The following is a 17,790-nucleotide window of genomic DNA, read 5'->3' as shown; positions in this document are numbered from 1 at the left end:
AAGATTGGATGAACAGAGTGAGAAGTTAGAAGTTTTTAACAGAGTTAGAAAATATAAAGACCTAAACAGAGATGAAGAATACAATAATTGACATTAAAAATACACTAGAAGGAATCAACAGTAAATTAGATGATACTGAGGAACGGATCAGCGAGCTGGAAGACAGAATAGTGGAAGTCACTGAAGCTCAACATATAAAATAAAAGAGAATAAGAAGCAATGAGGACAGGGACTTCCCTGGTGGTCCAGTGGTAAAGAATCTGCCTTACAATGCAGGGGTCGTGGGTTCGATCCCTGGTCAGGGAACTAAGATCCCACATGCTGTGGGGCAACTAACCCCCGCACCACAACTACTGAGCTTGCGTGCCTCAACTAGAGAGCCCATGTGCTGCAAACTACAGAGCCCACGCACTCTGGAACCTGTGCGCCACAACTACAGAGTCCACGCGCCCTGGAGCCTGCACACCACAACTAGAGAGAAGCCCGTGCGCCACAACAAAGAGCCCGCGCACCTCAACGAAAGATCCTGCATGCCTCAACGAAGATCCCTCGTGCCGCAACTAAGACCCAACGCAGCCAAAAAAAGGAAAAAATCTTTAAAAAAAGCAATGAGAACAGCTTAAGAGACCTCTGGAACAACATCAAGCATACTAACGTTCACATTAAAGGGGTCCCAGAAGGAGAAGAGAGAGCGAAAGGGACTGAGAACATATTTGAAGATATAATAGCTGATAACTCCCCTGACCTGGGAAAGGAAACAGACACCCAAGTCCAGAAAGCACAGAGAATCCCAAAAAGGAACCCAAAGAGGACCACACCAAGATATACTGTAATTAAAATGGCAAAAATTGTACATAAAGGGAGAACATTAGAAGCAACAAGGGAAAAGCAACGTTACGTACAAAGGAACTCCCATAAGGTTATCATCTCACTTTTCAGCAGAAACTCTACAGGCCAGAAGGGAGTGGCATGATATATTTAAAGTGATGATGAAAGGGAAGAACCTACAACCAAGAATACTCTACCCAGCAAGGCTTTCATTCAGATTTGATGGAGAGATCAAAAGTTTTACACACAAACAAAAGCTAAAAAAGTTCAGCACCGGACTTCCCTGGTGGTGCAGTGGTTAAGAATCCGCCTGCCAATGCAGGGGACACGGGTTCAATCCCTGGTCTGGGAAGATCCCACATGCCGCGCAGCAACTAAGCCCATGCGCCATAACTACTGAGCCTGCGCTCTAGAGCCACAACTACTGAGCCTGAGTGCCACAACTACTGAAGCCCTCGCGCCTAGAGCCCGTGCTCCGCAACAAGAGAAGCCATCGCAATGAGAAGCCAGTGCACTACAACGAAGAGTAGCCCCCGCTCGCTGCAACTAGAGAAAGCCCGCGTGCAGCAACGAAGACCCAAGGCAGCCAAAAATAAATAAATCAATAAATAAATAATTGTTGTCTCTCAAACCTCTAAAAAAAAAAAAAAAAAGTGTTCAGCACCACTAAACCAGCTTTACAACAAATGCTAAAGGAACTTCTTGAGGTCGAAAAGAAAAGGCCACAACTAGAAACATGAAAATTATGAAAGGAAAAATCTCATTGGTAAAGGCAAAAACACATTAAAGTAGTAAATCAACCATGTATAAAGCTAGTAGGAAGGCTGAAAGACAAAAGTTATAAAATTATCTATATTCGCAATAATTAGTTAAGGGATACAGAAAACCAAAAGATGTAAAATATGATATCAAAACAGTAAATATGGGGGGAGGGGAGTAAAAATGCAGGGTTGTTAAAATGTGTTTGAACTTAAGAGATCAGAAGCCTAAAATAATCACATATATAGATTAAGACGTACAAACTTCCAGTTGCAAAAATAAATGAGTCATGTATATGAAATGTACAGTGTGGGGAATCTAGTCAATAACTATGTAAAATCTTTGAATGGTGACATAATAACTAGACTTATCATGGTGACCATTTTGAAATTTATAGAAATGCCAAATCACTATGTTGTATAACAGGAACTAGCATAGTGTTGTAGGTCATTTATACTTCAAAAACAAACAAACAAGGTCATAGAAAAAGAGATCAGATTTGTGGTTACCAGAGATGGGGGCTAGGGGGAGGGGGAATTGGATGAAGGCAGTCAAAAGGTACAAACTTTCAGTTATAAAAGATAAATACGTATTAGGGATGTAATGTACAACATGATAAATATAATTAACACTGCTGTGTGTTATATATGAAAGCTGTTGAGAGTATCCTAAGAGTTCTCATCATAAGAAAAAATTTTTTTTTCTATTTCTTTAATTTTGCATCTATATGAGATGATAGATGTTCACTAAACTTATTGTGGTCATCATTTCATGATGTATGGAAGTCAAATCATTACGCTGTACACCTTAAACTTATACAGTGCTGAATGTCAGTTATATCTCAATAAAACTGGAGGAAAAAAATAAAAAATAAAATAAAAAATAAACCCAATCTGATTCTTGAGCATATGCTCTTAACCACAGTAGTATAAACCTTCCAGCAAAATAATCTTAAAGATATGAATCAAGTAACCAGTCTTTTTACTAAGATTCAAAACTCAAAATACCAACACACCACTTAATGTTTTAAGAGGAAGACACATTGCTTTGTTGTTTGAATTTCTTAGACTGAGCAGACATTACTTTTGTAAAGAATAAAAAAAAAATATATATATATATATATAAAACACTAGTTTATATAGTAGTAAACCTCTAGAATTTGTGATCCAGGGGGGTTGTAATAAATAGCTTGAAGAAAGGTTTAGCATCTACAATAGATATAAGGCTCCTATAGATACCTATAATAGTCAGGAATGTATTTCTAGGGAAGGTGGGTTTTTGAACTAAGTAGGAAAGGACAGAGTGTGCTAGGTAGAGGGAGAATCTGCGTGGGAAGTGGGTACATGGATGTGGTGTATGAAGTTACTCCTCCAGTTGGGTGGCATGTAACAAAGTTAATTAACTTGAAGACAATTCTGGGATTGCAGTGCTTTCTCTATTCAACCAACTATCCTGGGGAAACAGCGATGAGCCTTCATAAACAACATCTCCATCTCCATAGGAAACGCTTTAGAGATGGTTATCCCCACCTTTAATAACATCCACATCATTTATCCACTGTGCATGTGGACGAAGGCTGTTTCTTTGGGAAAAGTAAAGGCACTTCTTGGGTCACCCAGGAATTTAAATGCTCTTTCTCATGAGGTTTGACTTTTGTTCTAAGAGCTCGTGAAAACACTGCTGCCATTAGCTGTAACTTGCACCTTTGGGATTAACTCTAACGTAGAGAACACTGCATGAGTGGACCCAAGGTACTTAGTAACTGTGGCTTAGTAAATTCCTTAGTAATTGTGACTATGAATATTTTGGCTTCCTTTCAGGGTGGAATCTATAGATGAGACAAAATCCTACCTCATGAATATGAGTTAACCATTTATTTCTAGAAAATGTAAAACTAGGTAGCTTGCACTCAGTATGTGGGTAACAGATTCAAAAGAGTGGGGAATGCATTTTAAGAGTGTAATGGAGAAAACAAAATTCAAGGCCTAGACAGAGGTCACTTCCCTGAAGACTAGGATAATGTATTGGTGGTTTATACAAATACCAGACTCCTTACTGGCTCTCTCTTTTTTCTATAACCTCATCCTTTTAAAAGAAAGTCACCAGATCTCAGCTCCTTTAAGAAACCTCCTAATCATTTTCTGCTTCAGATAAATTAATATTAACAGAAGTAATTTAATAGGGTACCTGAAAAGACTAATTTCAATTTGACCATTATCAAAGCCAAAACAAAGTTTTAAGATTTTTTTTGGATCACCTATGTTTTCAACCTTGCCACCTCCCAGCGGTGGAGAAGGAAGCACTTTCCTGTTAAGTGCAGAGAGATTATTTCCTGGTTCTTCCTGATTGTGAGGTCTATAAATAGGGCTACATTTGTAAGGAATACAATATACTGTACTTGACGTTGATCAAGTACCGTGTCAACTCTTGGCTTAGAGGTGAAGAAATTGGAGAGGGCCCAGAGAAAAATAATGACTATAATTAAAGGTTTGGAAAATGGGATCCAGGACAAAAACTATATAGGTAAAGTTGAGGAAATCTGATGACTCTTGGATGCCTTCTTTATTTTCTCAATTTTTTCAGCTTTGAGGAAGCTCAAGTATGTCAGAAAATGCTTATCATCAATCAAAGTGTTACCAAAATCTAAGGGTGTGTACAAGTCCACAGGGATTTTTGAATCCAATTCAAAAATAATGGACGGACTCTCTATAGAGATTCTTCCAAAGGAGGATACATCCTTCTCCACTTCTTTCCCATAATTCATTCATTCATTCAGCAAACATTGAATGCTTACCATGTGACAGGCAACGTTCTAAGTATAGACAGAAACCTCTGTCCTCTTGGAACTTACATTCCTGGAGGAAGAGAGCTGGTAAACAATAATAACACAACAAACATAATAAATAGGTAAATTATAGAGTATGTTAGAAGGTGATATAAAAATAGAGGTGAGGGGGATCAGGAATGGAAAGAATGCAAATTTAAAAGGGTGGACAGGATAGGCGTCTAGTAGCCAGTAAGAGTGAGCAAATTGATGCAGCTAAAACATAGAATTCTGACAGGGCTAAGGGCAAAGGATGGTGGTCACACTTTGCATTTACCTTGTGATATGCAGTTTACAACATTGTGCCAACCAGTCAGGAGGCACTGGAGGAGTTGGTGGAGTTTGGAAAAAGGGGTGAATTCTGTTTTGGCCATATTAAGTGTTAAGGGCCACAGGATAGAAATAAATGATCAGCAGGGAGTTGGAAATGCAGGTCTGGAGCGCAGGAAAGACATTTGAGATAGAGATGTCGACTTGGAATCACTAATATTGACGATGGCTTAAAGCAGTGGGAATGAATAGGTGAGCTGGCCAAAGGAGAATAGAGTGGAAAGAGGTCAATGTAAAATGTCTATAGTGTAGGGGATGAAGACAAAGAAAAAAATCGAGAAAGGAGAGTATATTTTATTCTGATCAGAGAGACAGAAGATGGATGGGCCTGTGTTGTTAGCATCACTTTATTCCTCTCCTTTCATTTCTCCCTAATGTAAACTGGTTCTCTTCGTGACGAAACACTCCCGCCGCGCTACACCCTTTTGGGCGCGAATCTTTCTCATAGACCTTTTGAAGGTAAGGAGAAGGGAACTAACTTTTACTGAGTGTCCCCCGCGTGCGACGTGTTTGCGGCTCCAAATGCCGGGTGGTTTTCCTCTACACCCCACCCGCCCCCTCGCTTTCACACCCTTGCCTCCTTCCGCGGTTCCCAGTAGGCTGAAGTACAGGAAAGGTCGACAGAAAACAAAGGGCACAGCTTGAGGGAAAAGCAAAACAAACAAACAAAAACTCCCACCCCAGCGGTAGTGAGCCAGCACTGACCGCCTTTAACCACCGCCTGCAGTGCCCCACGTTCCTCTGCCCCGCCCGGAACTCTCCACAGGCCCCGCCCCCTGCCCCGCGGTCCGCGCTCATTTGCTGGCGCCCTTCCACTCCGCTTCCCCATTGATCCGTTTGCGCCTCTTCTTTTACGCCGTCCGCTCAGCTCCGCCCCTCGCAAAGCCGCAGCGCGGCGCAGGCCCGGCCCCTCGGTACTCGCGGACTTTTTCCGTGTCGCTTCCCCTTCTTCCCGGCATCCCCCTTTCCGCTTTCTCACGGCTCTTTGGTTCTCCCACCTCTCAGGCGCTTCGCGCCCAGGGGTTCACTGACGTCATCTCTCTGCGCTGCGCGGATACCCGCCGGTGGAGGAAGGAGCAGCTCCGCCGCCCTTCGCTTCTTTTGTTGGGCTGCTACTCCTCCGGAGTCATGGCGCCGTCGCTGTGGAAGGGGCTGGTGGGCATCGGCCTCTTTGCCCTAGCCCACGCGGCCTTTTCCGCTGCGCAGCGTAAGTGCCTGAGGGACGGCGACCTCTTCCGTGCGGGACTCCGGGGGCGGCGTGTGGGCGCACCCTTGAGGGAGTGTAGGACCGCGTGTCCCGGGAACGGTCATTTGAGACCTTAGAGTTTGGGGTGACTGTGAGAAGCAGTGCGGGGCTCCCCGGTGGAGGGCTTGGAGTCTGAGTTTGAGAAGAGTGGGGCACCTGGGGTTGCAGCAGGGTTGGAAGGGGGTGTTGGGCAGAGGGCTCAGTACGGGACCGGTGGGCTGCAGGGTGGGCAGAGAGGGAATCTATCCGGGAATCCAGGACAAGTGATGTCAGATCCAGCGTGGGGCTGGCAAAGTGTCAGATCGAGGACCTCGGATGCTCATGGTCCCATGACAACTAGGTGGACAACGTCTTGGGCACTCCTGGGCTGTCCAGGCGGACTGACAAGTTAAGTGACCATTTGCCTCAGGGAGGCACTGTGATGCGGGGCAAAGAGCACCGGACTGGGGGGCTGGTTCTTAAAAACTTGCTTTACCGCTAAATCTGTGACCTTGGGCATATCATGTCCCTTCTCTGAGGCTTCATTGAGGTGGATTTTAATTCTTGCACTTTCTATGTCACAGAGTGATTGGGAAGTTTAAATGAAAAAAAAAGTGCTTTATCACACGTATACAATTGTATTGTCAAGAGAAAACTTGGAGTCCAGCAGAGGATGCAGTGCAGTGAGACAGCTGATCTGTTTTGAGGTGTACCTTCTCTCCGAGACCAGGAGTTAGCAAACTCTGGCATGTGGGCCAAATGCAGCCTCCCTCCTGTTTTTGCCGTGAGCTCAGAATGTTTTTAGATTTTTAATTTGTTGGGGGAATAAAGCAAAAGAATATAATTTTATGATCCATGACAATTATATAAAATCCAAGTTTCAATGTCCATCAGTGAAGTTTTATTGGCATACAGCCACGCCCATTCGTGTAGGTATGGTCTGGCTGCTTTCTAAGGGCAAAGTTGAGTAGTTACAATGGAGATAGTAAGGCCTGCAAAGGCTAAAATATTTATTCTCTGGCCCTTTACAGGAAAAGTTTGCTGAGCTCTTTCCTAACCTATAGAGCCCATAAGGGCAGGGACAATATATATTTTGTTCATTGCTGTAATGTCAGTGCCCAGCACAATGTTCCCAACTAGGTACTCAATACATTTGTTGAATGAAGGAAAGAAATTCAGAGTTGAACTTTATTCCTTTATTTGCTACATTACTTTCCATCTTCAGGAATAAAGTAGAAAATGAAATGTGAATTCCTCAAAGCTCCAATTGTTTTCAAGATAAAACCTTCTGTTCTATTTATTATGTATAATTAAAATGATCCAATTAGTAAAGTTACTTTTTACATACAGGTATTATGACAACATTTGTCTGGCAGAAATTCAGCTTTATTTTTTTTTAATTTATTTTGAAATTTTAGATTTACAGAAAGGTTGCGAAGATAGTACAGAGAGTTACTGTATACCCCTCACTCAGTTTCCCCCATTGGTAACACCTTACATTACTGTGTTATAATGTCACAACTAGGAAACTGACATTGGTATAGTACTATTAAGTAAAGTCTAGCTTTTATTTGGATTTCACCAGTTTTCCCATTAGTGTCTTCTTTCTATTCCAGGAATCAATCCAGAGTATCATATTACATTTAGTTGTCATGTTTCCTCAGGCTCCGCTTTCTGTGACAGTTTCTCCAAAACTCCAATCTTGAATGACAACAATAATAATAGCTAACATTTATTAAGTGCTTACCATGTGCCAGGCACTGAACTAAGCATTTTACGTGCATTATGTAATTCAATACTACCAAAAACCCTGGGAGGTAGATACTATTGTTATTATCGTCTTTGAAAGATGAGGAAATTGAGACATACTGCTAGGAAACTTGTGCAAAATTACAGAGATAAATGGTGGGGCTGGGCTTCAAAGACAAGCAGTTTGATTTTAGAGCCTGTGTGCTACACTGCTTGGTAAAATTCAGTCTTCAGTAATTGGTTGAAATTGCGCTGTGCTTAGGTGCTAGAAGGTGCAGTGATGTCCTGAGGGAGTTCAAAGTCAAGTGGAGAAACAAGTGGATCAAGCAACAATCACCATAAAGTGATATAGATGCTATGCTAAAAGTATGTAAAATACATGGAGATGGGAGTAGTCATTTTTCAGGGGGTGGGGGGAAGGGGTTAAGAAAGGTACCTAGAGTCTGGCTGACCAAGTGTGGTCTTTAGACCAGCATCTTGGAAATCATCTGGGAGCTGGTCAGAAATGCAGAAATTCAGAGCCCCCCACCCCAGATCTATGGAATCCGAATCTGCTTTTTAATAAGATCCCCAGGTGATTTGTATGTACATTCATTTTAGAATAGCTGCCCTAGAGGAGATTAGGATACAGTGGTACTGCGTCATTTTCTACAATAGACTTCAGCTGTAAAATCTTACTGTCCTAGAGCAAGGAGATAGATGACTGAAGTCCAACCCCTTCATTTTACAGATAAGGAAATGCCCTGCTAAAGCTAGAGTCAGATTATGCTTCATGCAAAGAAGAAAGGTAGCTGGGAATTGAACAGGCAGTAGGAAGTTAGCCAAAACCTATTTGGGTATTGGTTTGATTTTTCTTTTACACCTGTCCTTATGATGAAACCTGTGAGATAAAACTTAAGAAATGTCTCTAAACACATTCTCTTTTAAGAGTCAATGCATGCTCACTCACAGTAATTTGAGGTTTTAAGCATGTTATTAGGTAGGGATTGTGCAAGATTCCTCTAGAATTAGGATTTTGTGTTTTTATGTGAGGTGAGGATGCCTTGTGGCATTTGTCACTGCAGTGGGACCTCTTTATAGTCCTCATGTTGGAAAGAGACCAATATTTACCTTTGAGGCTAATTGTGTCCTGTCAGGTTGTGGCAGCAGGTAGCACCCTGGGGTGCTGTGGCATGCTGGTCTTTGCCGTGACGAACTTTGTTATGGCAGAGCTCCTATCCTGTGTCTCATTTGATCCTCATATTATTACCAATTTACAGTTGCAGAAATTTAGGCAGTGAAAAGATAGATACTGTATTTTTTTGATTCTCAGGCACATTCCACCTCCCACTCCTACACTTTAACACTCTGAAATTGAGATACATGTTACAATCCACGAGGGTGTCTTACATTGAATGAGATTACGATAAATTGAAGAGCTGGTATTATGATCTAGGCTTTTCAGCTTCCAAATCCTGATCCTTTTCCTTCATACCTTGCTGCCTCCTGAGGCTAAGGCAGTAGCAGAATTATAATTAAATCATAGAAGCAGCAATTGATGTCCAGGAACTTCTCCTATTCCAACAACCCCCCAGCATATTGTCTCAGGAAAAACATTTCCATAACAATATTACTTTGTCCATATTATGTGATGGTGGTGCTATTTCAGAGTTGAGATTTTCTGTAGACTTAATTTTTAAATAACTGTGATTTCTTTGACCAGTTAGTGAAAGAATTTCAGAGAATTCTAGTTTTCCTGTAGTAATGAAAGAAAAATTATGTTTAGGTACTTCTTCCTCATATTTGCTCACTTTTCACTCTTCTCCTGTTTTATAAGGTGACAGAGCAGGTCATGATGGGAATAAAATAGTTTAAGATCAGACTGACTGCCTTAGAAGATAGAGGTTTTTGAGGAATCCAGGATTAGCATTACTTTTTGTAGCACATGTCAGTTGCTTGTTTGGTATATAGATTTGCTTGCATTTTAAGAAAAATGGGCTACAATTTCTTTAATGGTATGCTTCTGGTTTATAGATCGTTCTTATATGCGATTAACAGAAAAAGAAGATGAATCACTGCCAATAGATGTAAGTTGGTCATTTATATTCCATTAAAATATATATAACCGAATCACTTTGCCGTATACCTGAAACTAACACAATATTGTAAATCAGCTATACTTCAATAAAAAATATATATGTATGTATAGTTTAAAAATCAGCCACATAGCTTAAAATATATTTTTAAAATTTTTTGGTTTTTTATTCTCTTAATTTTCCAGACCTGAAATAGCATATCTGTTATCTACTTTTTGTCACTCATTGTAAAACCCAAAGATTTGTAAACAAAAGATTTCTGTTTGGTTTCTAGAACTTAGTTTATTTTTTTGGCCATGCTGCGCAGCTTGCAGATCTTAGTTTGCAGGATCTTAGTTCCCTGACCAGGGGTCGAACCCGGGCCCCCTGCAGTGAAAGTGTGGAGTCCTAACCACTGGACAGCCAGGGAATTCCCTAGAACTTAGTTTATAATAGTCTTTCTAGAAGTTGCTCTGTCTGTAGTGTGAGATGGACTTAAGTTGATTATTTGACTTTTTTTTTTTTTAGAAAGTTCCTTTTATACATAAAGTTTAAAAACAAGTAAAACTAACAAAACATTGTTTAGGGACAGATACATAGGTGGTAAAACTAAAGAAAAATAAGGAAGTACTTTTTTTTTAAAGCTGAAATAATATGTGAACTTCACTCACAGTTTTTTATCTTTATTGGATTTTTGTTTTGTTTTTTTTGCCTGTGCCGTGTGGCTTGCGGGATCTTAGTTCCCCGACCAGTGATTGAACCCGTACCCCCTGCAGTGGAAGCGTGGAGTCCTAGCCACTGGACTGCTGGGGAATTCCCCCCCACCTTTTTTTAAATCTTTATTGGATTTTAAAGAACAAAAGTAGTAAGTTCTTTGTAATAGAATCAACCAGTAAGTGTTAAAAGTAAAACTGACCCCATACAATTAAAAAAAAAAACTGCCCCATTGCTCACAATTCTACCTCTACTCCCAACAGTTTGGAGTATATCAGTAGTTTAGTTTTCTTCTATGCATAAACAACATTATCTTTGTGTATGTATAGTTTTACGTAATCAAAACACAGAGTGTTTCTTTTAAAAAAGTTATGTGTATATATGTATACTTTCATAACTAGCTTTTTATTACTTAACAATTTATCTTGACATATTTTCATGACAACTCATAGATTTACCACATCCTTGTTAATGATGCCTATGACTGCATTGTATGAAATGGGTCTTGGTACACTGGTGGTGGGGATGTAAACCAGTATAACAGATGACATTAGATTTTAGTTTAGAAAGAGTAGTAGCTTGTGGCTAATTTTGACTTTAATTGTCATAATTAAAGACACGGTAGATGTGGCTATTAACTCATTCTCCCGTCACCTTTGTTTTGTGGTAGATGCGCGCACACACACACGCACACACACATATACACACTCATTTATATCTATTTAAAATAACTTTCTTCTGTTTACAAATGGGAAAATTTGAAAAATACAGAAAATCACAATCAAGAAAATAAAATATGCCTGTAATCCCATGTTGGTTAATATCAAACATGGCAAGTTTTTGCTTGCATAACCTCTTTGGAAAGCAGTTTCGTATTACCTAATAAAGTTGAATTTGTGTATACTCTACGCCAGTGGTTGCACTGCCGTGTGCCAGGAGACATACACAAAGATATCCATCCTGATGTTGTAAAAGTCACAGACAGGAAACGGCCCACATAGCCATCAACAGTAGAATGTATAAATTGTGGGATTTTCGTGTAATGAAATACAATGAAAATGAATGGACTACAACTATGTACTTCAACAGGGAGGAATCTCACCAAAAAAAAAGCTCAAATGGGAAAAAGTAAGCAGTGTATGTTTTAGAGGTACATACAGAGCTGGTAAAATTATAAATAAAAGCAAGGAACTGATTAATACACAATTGGGGACAACAGTTAACTGGGAGGGAGGGTGAAGGATATAATTGGAGAGGGATACCTGGGCCTTGAAAGGTACTGGTAATGTTCTATTTCTTAAGCTAGGTGGTGGCTAAGGGGTATTCTTTTTACACTCTGTGATATTTAACAATAATACATTAAAACATTCATAGTTGCCCTAGGTGGTGGCTAAGGGGTGTTCTTTTTATACTCTGTGATATTTAACAGTAATACATTAAAACATTCATAGTTGCTCTTAGAAGCTGGTAATAGTTGATAACTGAGTTCTGAATGGCTTGGTACCTGTTTTTGCTATTTGCGCAAAACCCAGAAGTATTTTTGCAGCCGATTCACAGAACTTATAGAAGATACTGTTTTGTCTGAGTCCAAATCATTTAAAGTGAGACTCCTTGATAGGATCTAGAAGAAATACCTGTTAAGAGGCTAGAAAGAGATGGAGAGAAAATTGTAAACTTTTATAATAATATTTGTATGTTGTTTAGTAATTTCAATCTTTATACTCACAGATAGTTCTTCAGACACTTCTGGCCTTTGCAGTTACCTGTTATGGTATAGTTCATATTGCAGGGGAGTTTAAAGACATGGATGCCACTTCAGAACTAAAAAATAAGTAAGTCTTTTCCTTTTCATAGGCATTTAATTTCATGGGGGTTTTGCTTCATTTACATAATTTAAAATCTATGTTTTTTATGGTACATAAAAGTTGGTTTTGTTTTTACATTTCGATTATGCAGTTTGTATGAGTAATGAGGTAAAAAAATTGAGGCAGTGTTTGATGTGACAGGAAAAATGGAAGTTGAATGACAGGTTTTTGACATTAGAATAAGATGTTATGTTATGGTTGCTTAAAATTACTTGTTGACTGGTTGGATAGATAGGTGGATGGAAATAGATATATAGGAAGATATTCCCTCAGGAATTTTTTCCTTCTTTCTTCCCCACCTGCCTTGCTTCCCCCTCTCCTTCCTCCCTCCCTTCCCTCCCTTCCCTCCCTTCCCTCCCTTCCCTTTTCCTCTTCTTATCCTCTTGTCCCAGCTTAATCTTTGGAAGATTAAGAGGTTTTTTGTTTCCTCTATCACTTGAACCTAGTCTGTGACATAAACTCTGCTCTTAGGCCCTTTTCTATCCTTGGACTAAAGTATATTTGTTATTCTGCTTTCCTTTTTTCTCCTATACTACTTCTAGGCTATTTTCATGAGCTTTGCTTGCTTTTCTTTTCCGTATTTCTGACTTGCATAAAATCATCCTTTAGCTTTATTCAATTCCGTCTCTGGACTTTACCCACCTTCTTGATCCTAGAAACTTCAACACAGTATTTCCTTAGAAGAATTCACAGTAAACATTTATGTGTTAGAGGAAATTCATCCCCTTTTTACTTTTACTTTTTAATTTACATTTTAAGTAGTCACATCTCAGGCTTCCCATTTTATGTTGGGGTATGCTTGGATTTTCAGGTGGGCTGACGTTGAGATTTGAGTTTTTATCAAAAGAAAAGTTCTCTTTCCTTCCAGGAAGTTAATATTTAAAAACAAACCAATACCAAAAGCCATACACTTAGGTGTTTGTGAACTTTTTTTAGACTGCATATATCTCACTGGAAAAATGAAAGGATACTCCACTATCACTACCCACTACAGTTCTTACAAAGAGTCTACCAAGAATCACATGCAAGGGGCCTAGAAAGAAAGAAGTAAAACAGAATGGCATTAAGTAGGTGGTAGCAAAATACATGAATTTAGTAGGTGGTAGCAAAATGTACGAGTTTGGACAACAGCAGGTACAGAAGGGCCAAAAGGAATTTTTCGTTGTACTTGATTCTTGGAAGACAGATCTGTACAATGATCAGATGGCTTGAATAGTGAGGGCCAGGTGAGAATAATCTAAGTTATAATCTATGTACTGTTTTTTTTTTTAAGGACTATTTGGCATGGGCTAGTGTTAGATTTATAGAGGTGATTAAAGTTGAGCAATTATTTGTGTTTTCATAGGCATCTTGGAAGGAATGCCTGAATTAAAAAATTTGAGGGTTTTATGTTGCATTTCTGGGTTTCTTATTTTCCTTGTACAGGAAGAAAGTGAGATACAGTATGTTTACCAATTATAGTCTGATTTTATGGATTTAAACTTAGTTAAAACTATAACCCATAGCAAATTCGTAATTTATTAGAAGCCTGCTTATTTTCAAATAGGCTTTTATAAAGGTTTATCTAAAATTGATGCTTTTTTTCTTTTAAGGACATTTGACACATTAAGGAATCACCCATCATTTTATGTATTTAATCATCGCGGTCGAGTACTGTTCCGGCCTTCGGATACAACAAATTCTTCAAACCAAGATGCGTTGTCCTCTAACACATCATTGAAGTTACGAAAACTTGAATCACTGCGTCGTTAAGATTTTTACAAATTATAATAACAGAATAGGACAGGACACAGAGCTGGAATATTGGAGTTTGGGGTACAAAACACTCCCCCCCCATCAGTATTTATATTGATCTTTCAGACCTAATTAAAAAAGTCTATGACCCTTGTTTATACACTGTTAATCAAATCATGAATGCAATATAAGTTATCTGTGAAATGAGTCTTTGATCTTTCATAGAGAATTCTTTTTTCATCTAAAACAAATTCACATGTTTTGTAAAAGTCACTGTTTTGAACACGTTTCTTTGAAAAATGGTGGTTTTGTAATTATTTATTTTCTTAGATTTCTTTTCTTTTGCACTACAGTTTTCAGGATCCTTTTGGAGATAGTGTGACTACTGCATTTTGCAGCATAAATGCTAGTAAAATGGTCTTAAGTTCTTAACAACAAATGGACCTCTCTAAAGAGACCAAAATGGTGACTTATCAGTTTTTCTTATGCCCCCTAAAAAGTGGCTCTGCTTCAGCAGATACTTGCCAGTTTTTAATTTATCCATTACTTCTCACCCTACCCCGCTCCCATATACCTCCTAACATCAGTCTTGTTTCATCACTTCTCTGGGGTTCTGTGTGCAGCGAGCAATTTTTGTGTCAGAAATCCTTTGTCATAACAAATATATTTAACAAACTCAGCTTGCTGTAAAGCTACTTGTGTTCTCTTCATTTATTGGTAAAAAATGTCCCGAATTGATTGTGTAGTGTAAGAATAGTTGAAGATAGACCAAAAAGACCATCCGTGAATTAATTATCCTGCCTGTGTAGAAGAATAGTAATCACTGAGGAAAACTGATTACTTGTCATTAGCCAGTTTAACTTATTCAAAATCTCTGTTATTTTATTGCATACTAAACTAGTGAATTAGTAAAAATAAAGGAAACCTTCTCATTAAAGGTAGACTTCAACGGAATTGGGCCAAATATGTTCTAAATATTTGGAACTCATGTCTTTAAAAAAAATTAAGGTCATTGAAGAAATTGTTTCATAGCTTCTGATTTGTTTTCCATCTTCATTGTATGTTGCTGAAGGTGAGGATGAGGGTACAGAGAAGAATTTTTTTAGAAACAGTAATTTAAGTTTTAGGGGAATTTGGCTAGCTCTTTGATCTACAGGAAGCTTAACATTTCTACATTTCTTCTTAGAAAACATTGCTTTTGTTGAATCATACAGGTATGGAAACATTGCTTTTGTTGAATTGTATAGGTATAAAGGGAATAACTGTATGCAGATTTGAAAAGGAAATGTGCTTTAGGCAAGAGTCATGAGATGTCCTTATCCTTGAAGGCATTTTTTTCCATTAGTAATGAACCTCAGCTCTTCTGCCTGGTAACGCAGCCTGAAATACAAGATTATTTTGTCATTGGGTTTTTATCCATTGTTTAATTTTGTTTTGCCAACCCAATCTGTGGAACACTGACTCTGCTCTCTAAGGAGAACAAAGTTAGAAATCTGTTGAAAACCTAAAATAATTTAGAAATGAGTTTAAAATGTGAAGTCAGGGGTTAAAGTGGTTGTATTTAAATCCGAACAGTGTATGAGAAACAAGCTCCTTACGTCAGGCCTGTGTACCGTTTCCTCAGGTATGACTTGATTCACAAGAGCGTCTTATTTTCTTCTCTTTGGGGGCCTGTCTTCCTTTCCTAATAGGTTTTAATAATAACTTTACTGAGGTATAATTCACATACCTTACCATTCACCCATTTAAAGGGTACGATTCAGTGGTGTAATATATTCATGAAGTTGTGCAACCATGATCACAGTGAATTTGAGAACATTGCCATCAGCCCAGAAAGAAACCCTGTGCCCTTTAGTGGTTACCTGTCTTTTTCCCCCAGTGCCTCCCAGCCACTAATCTACTTTCTGTCTCTGTACATGTGTCTATTCTGGTCATTTAATATGAATGGATTCCTGCAGTATCTGGGCTTTCATGACTGGCTTCCCAAATATGGTTTTGTTCTATGTGGAGTGAGAACTTCTCCTCTTGAGAACTGTGATTGCTGTAAAAGGAAGTGGTTTGTAAAAATCAGTAGATGTAAGGAGGGAGGGTCACATACCTAACAGGTTTCTCAGTCCGTCTTATGCTGAATAGTTTTTTCTCAGAACCAAGCATTCATGATATGTTACTACTTATAATATTTTTGTCTAGTCTCTAGAATGGATATTGATATGGATAGCCCAGTCAGGAAAGTCCTGCTAAATATGATGCCAAATAACGTGGCAAATAATTGACATAGCAGTCTTCAGTTGTGTCTCATTTTGCTAGGAGCTTGTATACCTCTGGTCAGGTGAGCTTCCCAAATTTTTTCTTTAATTTCTTCCAGTGAATTTATGCTGTCTTTTAAAAGTAGGTACCATAGGATTTGGGTGATTTGGGTGCTTCATAACAGCACTAAATGGATTAAGTTCAGAATTCTATTTATACTACTATGAGGCAGTACTAAGGTAGCCAAAAATGTAGTCATGCGAGCTAGTTAAGCCTGCAGTTGACTATGATTTCAGTGACATTCAGAAGTGTGTACTGTTGAAGGCTCTCTAGAATATAGGAAGACTTAATGACCAGGGAACCAGCCAAATGCTATGGCCTAGTGGGCCAGCTGCAGAAAATGCAGATTTGTGAATTAGAGACTGTGATGCTCTGTAACTCCCTAATGATTGTTTTCTAAGCATTGTGGCTTATTTTTGAGTGGCATGACAGCATCCCCCTGGTTGTATGTGGCCTGTTTCCATGATGTATTGAGTAGTGTTGTTTGTTGTGAGCATCGATGCCTGTAACACCAAGCTAAACACATTCTTTTGGATATGTTTCCTCTCTTTAAATGACCTTGCCCTGTCCAATAAATAAATGATTGTCTCACCCTGTTTTTGGTAGTGGTTTTTTTTTGTTTTGTTTTGTTTGTTTGTTTGTTCGTTTTACTTTTAATCTCATTTTCTTCTGTTTCTCTGTCTCCAGAAAAATGTAAGATTTAATTTTAATGACTGTATTTTTTCCAATATGATGCTGTTTTACTAAATTCAGTGGATACTTTACTTTTCATTGTACATGTAAAGTCTTATCGCAATTTTATGTTTTTTTTAGAGTTGAAATAGAATGTGTAATCTCATTTATATTTATATTTATGAATTATCAAATGCCCTTTGGAGTATAAGAATATTGGTCTTTGAGTAGCAATGTCTAATCATTCCAGCACAAATGTGTTATATAGCCAAACTGCCATTACAAAATGGCAATTTATACTTAATAGGAAATCATTATGATTAAAGCATCAGGGGACAAATCTAGAGTTTAATGGAAATCCAAGAGGAAGTTCTGGTTCGCAAAGCTTGGCGCTTATCTGCAGTATTTTGAAAGATCGCACTACTAGTATTCAAATCTACATAGGAATATCTCAAAATAACCTACTAATCAAGTATTCTTTTAAAAGGAAAAAAAGAAAGATAATATATGCACATGGCAAAAAAAAAAAACCAGATGGTACAGAAAGGCATGAGATTAAAACTTGCTCCCTTCCCTCCTGCTCCTAATACCTCTCTCCAAAGGTAACCAGCTTTACGTGTCTTGTATATTCTTTCAGGAAAAAAGTTATTTGCCAGCAAATATATACTTAAAAAGTTTTTACATTAATGGAATCAGACTGTATACACTCTTCTGTACCTTGCTTTTTTT

The 17,790-nt window shown here is 38.6% G+C and overlaps 1 protein-coding gene across 2 annotated transcripts; it reads left to right on the top strand.

Moving 5' to 3' along the window:
* Window positions 1-5,659: 5,659 nt before the first annotated feature.
* MMGT1 (membrane magnesium transporter 1) lies at window positions 5,660-16,987 on the top strand. Of its 2 annotated transcripts, XM_036840576.1 has the most exons (5): window positions 5,660-5,948; window positions 6,246-6,374; window positions 9,729-9,781; window positions 12,212-12,315; window positions 13,941-16,987. In XM_036840576.1, exons 1-5 carry the CDS (start codon window positions 5,870-5,872, stop codon window positions 14,098-14,100), a joined length of 525 nt encoding a protein of 174 aa, XP_036696471.1. In that variant the 5' UTR covers window positions 5,660-5,869; the 3' UTR covers window positions 14,101-16,987. The 2 variants fall into 2 exon arrangements, with proteins under 2 accessions (XP_036696471.1, XP_036696472.1); XM_036840577.1 differs by lacking the exon at window positions 6,246-6,374 and having other exon boundaries at window positions 5,669-5,948.
* Window positions 16,988-17,790: the final 803 nt, after the last annotated feature.

Source organism: Balaenoptera musculus, chromosome X (genome assembly GCF_009873245.2).
Source record: "Balaenoptera musculus isolate JJ_BM4_2016_0621 chromosome X, mBalMus1.pri.v3, whole genome shotgun sequence".
Taxonomy (NCBI): domain Eukaryota; kingdom Metazoa; phylum Chordata; class Mammalia; order Artiodactyla; family Balaenopteridae; genus Balaenoptera; species Balaenoptera musculus.
Note: the sequence above shows the minus strand (reverse complement) of the source record. Positions and strands in the feature narration are given on the sequence as shown.